Source organism: Carcharhinus amblyrhynchos, chromosome 22 (genome assembly GCF_965287045.1).
Source record: "Carcharhinus amblyrhynchos chromosome 22, sCarAmb.v2.hapA, whole genome shotgun sequence".
Taxonomy (NCBI): Eukaryota; Metazoa; Chordata; class Chondrichthyes; order Carcharhiniformes; family Carcharhinidae; genus Carcharhinus; species Carcharhinus amblyrhynchos.
Genome location: NC_137345.1, coordinates 17,638,805 through 17,646,825, shown reverse-complemented (window position 1 = coordinate 17,646,825; position 8,021 = coordinate 17,638,805). Strand labels below are relative to the sequence as shown.

Here is an 8,021-nt window from a genome sequence, read left to right as displayed (position 1 = left end):
ACCATTTTTTTATCTAATGCTGTGCGGACTTGAAACTGGGAGTTTCAGATCTGTTTTTTGGATATGGTTTTAGGCTCCCTCCATACACACCCTACCTACAAAATTCTGAGCAAGCCTGTCGCTCGCTGCAGAAGCCTGCCGGCGGGACTTAATGAGCCTGAAGAGGGAGGTAGTGCGTGTGTGCAGGCCTCTGATGCTGCACATGCGCATTAGCAATAGCAGGGGTCTGACAGAAAAAAAGAGAGCTGTCAGGCCCCTGCTAGTGCAGGTAGTCTGAAGCAGCTCCCAGCCTTGCAATCGCGGAGGCCTGCACCTCGAGATACAGCCCCCGCTGACCCCACACCACTGCCCAGTTCAATCATGGATCCCCTCCCTCTCCCACCAATCATGGTCCCGTTGCCCACCCTCCACTGATCACTGCAGAGTAGCAGTGGGCTCCCTCTCCCTCCCTCCCCCCACCAATTGCTGTAGAGCCCCTCTACCCATTAGCCCCGCTCCACTGTCCTCTTCCCCATTCGCCCTGGTGGGCATTGCCTAAGTGTCCAGTGGGTATTGCCCAGGTGCCAGGGTGGCACTGCCAATCTGGCACTGCCCAAGAGGCACCCCCCCCCCCTTCCCCTCGGCCTCAATGGCCGCCAGTTCAACCAGCGAGGCCAAATCGATTGCTCCCCATTCATGGGGAGCGTGTCTGTTCCTCGCTGGTGTGAACCTTTCCTGGTGAGGTCATTAAAGGGGGGTGAGCCTGGGTATGGGCGTGAGGAGGGGGGTGCTTGTGTTGTTCAATCTGCTTGAAGCTAATGTTCAGTAGATGAATTGGTTCAGAACATTTTACTGAGAAGTCATTGAATGACTCAGTTCCCATGTCTGTAGATATATGATACTCTTGAGCATATGCTGGTGCACTCTCTCCTTCCTCCCTTCCCCCTTCTTGTGTGAACTGGTTCACTTTCACGTAGAGAACTTGCAGAAGAACAGGGATAATCAATACTGATTCCAGCAGTACAGCGGAACCATAATCTTATTTACAAAATGTAATAGTTTCATCATTTGAAAGAAAATATCAGTAATTTACTATTTGCTGAATCAAGGTGCACATTGTTCTAGAGCGCAAGCATATGAGTATCAATAAAATTGCAACTTCATTCTTTAAAAGTTGAAGCAAAATCGGAGAAATGTTGTTATAGTTACAAAGTAAAAAAGCATAACAAAATGGGATTCCTGGCTAATTGAGTCAACACACTGTGTTGTACTGAACCATGTAGTTAGAATTACCCCTATTTGGTGACTTTGGATTCTACCCAGTTAGTTGATTTTAGTCAAGATAACACTGCAGTTAAAAATTGACCTCAATGTAACTATGGGCAGGAGAATGGGGAGTGCGTGTGAGGTTTGAACAAAGTTTCCTTTCCTGGCTGATATTGACTTTTGCTGGGACGCACAAAATAGGTAAAAGGTGAGGGAAGATTAGAGTCACCAGCCATAATTAGTGGCTAGGCTAGCATTCACTGCCGAGTGAAAATTTAACCTATTCAATAAGGTACCAGAAGGCATAGAAGACAAGCAATCCAAGCCAGGATTACATTGAATTCTAAATCATAGAATGACTTCACCCAGCAGGTCTTTGTAGTCTTTATTCTAAACATGGAAATAGGGCAGCACAGTGTTACAGTGGCTAACACTGCTGCCTCATAGCATCAGGAACCCGGGTTCAATTCTGGCCTCAGGTGACTGTAGAGTTTGCACATACTCCCCGTGTCTGCATGGGTTTCCTCCAGATGCTCCAGTTTCCTTCCACGGTCCAACGATGTACATAATAGGTGGATAGGCCAGGCTAAATTGCCCCCTAATGTCCATCAAAGTGCCAGTTAGCAGAATAAACACATGGGATTATGGATAAGATGCTTTATAGGAGAGTTGGTACTGACTCAACGGGCTGAATGGCCTCCTTCTGCACTGTAGGGATCCTATGAATCCCCTCCCAATGTGCTCCATCTCATCCTATTAATATATTTGTTAGTCCCTTCTTTTGTACTAATCTAGCTTCCCCTTAAATGCATCCATACAAGCCTAGTTGTCCTATGTGGTATAGGGTTCCACATTCATAGTACACTGCAAAAAAAAACATCCTGAATTCTGTGCATAGTGACTAAGGGTGAGATTTTCAATTTTGAATTGTTCTCTGGCCACACCACTGTGGAACCTGCTGTGGTGGAGGGGGAGGTCACCATTAGTGGGACTGGAAGATCCCACAGGTGGGAAGGGCTGGAAAATTCAACACCATATTATATTTAAGACACCTGTTTTAGATTCTTCAAGAGGAAATATCTCCATCTTTGCATTATTATATTAATGTTTTGGAGAGAGGACAGAATAGAAATAGGGAGAACTAAACAGGAGGGGAATAATGGAAACATAATCCTAATTAAAAATTTCTGAATCTTGCCAGCCAATATGAGAAGATGATAAAACTGGGACATTGAGCACTATTGTACACAAGAAATGTAGTAGCTCAGTTAGTTCAGTAGGTGATACAAGGTGAGAAGATGCAGGGCTTTCACTCCACCTTGCATCATTCTGAGCTGGATTAGTTAATCCAATGTCGCAGGAAGTGGGGAGAAGGCAGGAGTTGTGTTATGCTCACCACACTCACAGTATTGCCTCACTTGTGGGTAATCAAAATAGGAATCATTTCATGTCTATTAGTGGCTCAAATTAAAGTGTTATCTATTTTCCTTTGTGCAAAAGATACCTTCAGCCATGTGGAGTTGGTCATTCCATCGTGTTTCCTGCTATGGCTTTTGCAGTTGTGTCAATAACAAGTAGCGATTTACTTCCTTCGTCTCATGTAACTCTCAGAAACCTAAGTGTGGTGGTCCTTTTGGCTTTTTTGGTCCTCTTGCTGTATAACGCTGGTCAGTTTCTAGGCAGCAGTTGTGTTTCAATTTCAGCCTCCTTCAACATCCTTGTTGTTACCATAAATGCTAAAATTATTATTTTCTAAAATACCTTCAGCGGAAATCAGGAGATTTCTGCATTACAGGTGGCAAAAATAGGTTGGCAATGTAATGAGGTGTGGAATAACTAACTAATCAGGAAGGAAAAAAACATACAGAGTTTCAACTCTTGGGCTCTGAATTTCTGCTTCAAGAGAGCAGGTGTGATGGTGTGCAGTGCCAGGCTGGAAACCCGGTGTAAATTCAGGAGTGGGATCACTTATGTAACCGTGGGGAGACTAATAGTATAAAAGTACCTGCAAGGGCTCATCAGCAGTATCCACCTTGATTCACGTTGTAAGGGCAGTGGGTAACAGCCAAGATACTCAAGATCCTATGATGTGAAAAGTGAAAAACAGAAATTTTGGAGCCTTTGGCTCCTAGCCATTTTGCTAACTAAAAAGGCCATTAATTCCACCCCCTTCCCACCACCGAACAATTAGCAAAGCCTAGCAAAAATGTGGGGCCTTTCAGTAAGCAGGGTTGCCAGGAGTGGGCCTTGATAAGATGCTCTTTCAGAGAGTTAATGCAGATTTAATGGGCCAATTGGGCTCATTCTACATTGTAGGGATTGTGTGGTTCTACCTTTCCTCCGTTCATGAAGGTTCATGATCAAACTGAAATATTTGCCAGAATTTTACCACCTCACCCACCCAAGGCTCGTAAGATCCTCCCAAGGCCAACAAAGAATGCGTTCTGTGAGCCAGTAAAATTCTGGCCATTAACTCTGTTTCTCTTGACAGATGCTGCCTTACCTGCTGAACATTTCAAGGATTTTCCATTTGGCTGCATTTGCTGCCAACACCTTGCATGCATAATCATGTGAGTGGCCGCCATTTTATAAGGGGCAATGTGCATGCGCAGTCGAGTGAGCGGCGCCATTTTATAGGAGGTAATGTGCATGCACAGTCATGTGAGCAGCCACCATTTTATAGGGGGCAATGTGCATGTGCAGTTGTCACCAGCCCTGGAATCGCAAATATTACAGCTCTGACCACAGCAAGTTAACAATTTTAATGATCCCTTCCATCTGCAGCTCACCCCAAACCTCGCACACAGGGTTGGAAAGAGCAAGTGGGACCCACTTCGCCTGCCCATCCTCACCCCCCAACCTCCCCAATTAAAATGACACATCACGTCAGTGTCTTTTCAGAAATCTATTAAAAGATGAAATATTGAAAAAAAAAATGCTGGGGTGGGGGAGGTGGGTGCTGGAGAGAGAAAGCAGTAGTAACAGACTGGGAAATGGCCATGCCCTCACTTCCCGCAGGCCACTAGTGCTCGGGAAGCGTGGGATAGCTTCAGACCAGCCATTAGTCCTGAAGGGTGGTCCAGCTGTGTTGAGTAATTTTTTTAATGCAAATTTGTCATTTTGTAGATACGTGGGTAACAAAATAAGATTCATTGTCAAAAGTTTGAAGACTGCCAAAAAGAAGCTGTCACCATCTATGAGGGTGGATTTGTATCCCCTGCAAATGGCATCAAGTATCTGCTGACAGGCACCATTGTGCCTGGTCCTCTTGCATTGTCAAGAGATATATTGGCCCTGATTTTACTGGCATGGCCGCCCCAAAACCAGGGCGGGCGAGGCTTGCAGAACTGCATTCTCCATTGGCCTCGGGCAAGATCTTAAGAGCCTTGGGCAGCTGTGCCAGCAAAATCAGGGCCAGTGTTTCTGCTTTTTTAATTTAATTTCCAGCATCTGCAGAATTTTGCTTTTTGTCACCACTTTTTGACTCAGAAGCGGGCAGTGCTACCCACTGAGTTGCAACAAGTTGGCCAAATACATTTTGGATTTCCAGCATTTGCAGCATTTTGCTTTTAAATTGGCCAAATGGCTTGTTTTCTGTTCTGCAACATTCCTACAGTTCTGCATTCACACAAAAAACTTGCAGGCTGGTGCCACCAACTGACTTGAACATTGAGTTGAACAACTTCAGAGCATGAGCTCTCTCCTTCACCTTCACTCCATTTCCATTTAGTTAATTTTCTTTCTTCTTTCTAACAACTTCCGAACAATTACCAAAGTCCAGCAAAAATTTGGGGCCTTTCAGTAAGCAGGGTTGCAGGGAGTAGGCCTCAATAAGATGCTCTTTCAGAGAGTTAATGCAGATTTGATGGGTCAAATGGCCTCGTTCTACATTGTAGGGATTGTGTGGTTCTATCTATTCATCTATTTTGATAACTTCATATTCTTAGTTTTGTTTTTCCACTTCTGAAATCTCACTCTCCATCTTGTCTTCCAACCCTCCCCCCTTCCCCCTGAGAGTCAACTGTAACATTCCTCAGATTGTCTTCTGACAATCTGCACCTTTTAAGTTGATTTATTAATGTTACAAGTAGGCTCACATTAACACAAAAAGTTACTGTGAAAATCCCCTAGTCGCCACACTCTGGCACCTGTTTGGGCACACTGAGCAAAAATTTAGCATGGCCAATGCACCTAACCAGGACTAGGGAGCACCTGGAGGAAGCCCACAGAGCCATGGGAAGAATGTGCAGCCTCTGCACAGACAGTGACCCAAGCTGGGAATTGAACCTGGGTCTCTGGTGCTGTGAGGCCAATGAGGAGCAGTGCTAACCTCTGTGCCACCATGCCACCCCATACATGCATTCCGATTTCTTAATGGTTGCTCTTTGCACTTTCTCAGTCTTTATTGTCACCATTTGCATCCCCTTTGTCCAGTTACAGCCCTCCCCCCCAAAGTCCCTTCCTCCACTTTTATAGTATAAATCTTGTCCAATTTTCTTTGTCTTCCTTCTGACAAAGGGTCATCCAGACACCAAACCTTAACTCTATTTGCTCTCCACAGATGCTGTCAGACCTACTGAGATTTTTCAGTTAGCTTATAAGAACATAAGAACATAAGAAATAGGAGCAGGAGTAGGCCATCTAGCCCTTCAAGCCTGCCCCACCATTCAATAAGATCATGGCTGATCTGACGTGGCTCAGTTCCACATTCCCGCCCTCTCCCCATAACCTTTAATCCCCTCTCTTATCAAAAACCCATCAACCCGCGTCTTAAAAATATTTAGCGAGGCAGCCTCCACCACTTCAACGGGCAGAGAATTCCAGAGATTCACCACCCTTTGAGTGAAGAAGTTCCTCCTCAACTCCGTTCTAAACCGCCCCCCCTTTATCTTGAGGCTGTGCCCCCCAGTCCTACTGTCCTTTCTGAGCGGGAAGAGTCTCTCCATTTCTATCCTATCCATCCCATTCATCATCTTATATGTCTCAATGAGATCTCCCCTCATTCTTCTAAACTCTAACGAGTACAAGCCTAGTTTATGTAGCATACTTTCAAATTTCAGCAAAAAGTGAATGGATAAGTTGTTATGGTAAACCATAGTAGTTGATTCAATGTGCAACACGTTATCTGCACGAGTTTTAATTCAACACTTGCTTGGATTTTGCTGTGGCTTATAAAATGATAGTGGATTTGGCTTGCTGTTTTTGTGACTTGATGCTGACTTTTGTAGATGACTAAGTTCCCTGCCTCTCGCAACAAAACAACCACAGCTGTTCAGCTACGTGATTTTGTAAGTTCAGTGGACGGATTTCTAACTCGTCCGGGGGCTGGGGGGTTGGGGGGGGGGGGGCGATCTTGCCAGTGCCTGGTGGTGAGGGGTCAAATCGCCGCAATGTTCTTGTTGCGCGGCGTGGGCAGGACGTGACCGACCTTCGGATTTGTCCGGAGCTGCTGCCAGCACAGTACGTGCAGTACGTGGCGTTACTGAGGCTGCACATAAAATAGGCGCGACTTGTGCTGCCGGGTGCCCACACTGTGTGAGAGTGCCTGGAGTGAAGCAGATGAGCTGTATCACAGCACAGCAGCCTGTGGAACACTGCAACTTGCTGACCACAAAGAAGGCAATCCAGGTAAGGAAATCATTATTTCACATTGCCTGAAATGGACGGATATAACTTACACAGTGCCGCATGGAAGTTTTTTTTTTAACATTGAAATTTTGTTTTGCTAACTCTGATGCAGTAATGAGCTGTGTTACATTGGTAACCACACCAGCACTTTTCGATAGTATTATTAACTAAAATGCTGCGGTGCTGTTTAGTTAGTTTGTATCAGGGAATGTGGCGATTGTGGACAATAAGGTTTGTGATATGTTGAACATAAGTTGCAAAATGGTAACTTTTTCGTTTTATTTTTCTATTTTAGCTCAGGAACGAGATGGAAACCATGGGCGAGTTGATCCCTTTCGCCAGGGAGATATTGAGTCAAAGACCCAACAAGAAGATGGTGAAGATTTACGTAGTGGGCTCGGTGCTTGCTTTCTTCGGGGTAGTCATTGGACTGGTGGAGACGGTGTGCTCCCCCTTCGCGGCGGCCACCGAGCAGGAGGAACAGCCGGAGCTGCCGGAGAAACTTCCCAAAGAACCGAGCAGGGAGCAGAGAAAGCTCCAAGAACCGAAAGGGCAGATAGCGAGGAACGGATCGTACAGGAAGCACGCCTCCTGAAGCAGACATTAGGGGAGGGCTGCAGTGCAGCCATCTCTGGCTGTGATTGATTTATTCAAAAAAAGGGAGAGTTTCAGTAATGAACCCCTTGAGTTATAAAATGCTGCTGTGCAGCAGTTGTATGTATTTATACCATTTTGGTATCCTGTGAATACGGTTTTTTTATACTGTCATATTTCATATATGCAATTCTGCATTAAATAAATTGTATTTTCAATCAGATATCCATACTGCCTATCTAATTGTTTAAACTAGGACTTTCTGGTTAGTTCCAGAAATGTGCAATAAATATTGTTAGAAATTCTGGTCAGAATTATATACATGTCGGTATAGAAAAAGAGGTTTCAGCAAATGTTGGTACAGAGAGGTTTCAGTCTCTCGCCAGCTCCTCATACATGTTTAAATTGTGTTTCTCTGCCCTTTCTCAGAACCCTTTATTGACAAGTACTCAAATATATACGTGCATAAAAGCTCCAATTGATAATGCCTGCATCCAAAGGAAAGCAGAAATGAATCTAAAAAGGATTATTACTTCCCAGAAGTTGATGTTCCA

At 44.8% G+C, this 8,021-nt stretch overlaps 1 protein-coding gene across 1 annotated transcript; it reads left to right on the top strand.

The window, feature by feature from the left end:
* The first annotated feature begins 6,761 nt into the window (after nucleotides 1–6,761).
* g0s2 (G0/G1 switch 2) lies at nucleotides 6,762–7,690 on the top strand. The gene is made up of 2 exons (XM_080209879.1): nucleotides 6,762–6,873; nucleotides 7,169–7,690. The coding sequence occupies exons 1-2, from the start codon at nucleotides 6,805–6,807 to the stop codon at nucleotides 7,466–7,468; spliced, it is 369 nt and encodes a 122-aa protein (XP_080066005.1). The 5' UTR covers nucleotides 6,762–6,804; the 3' UTR covers nucleotides 7,469–7,690.
* The last annotated feature ends 331 nt before the right edge of the window (nucleotides 7,691–8,021 follow it).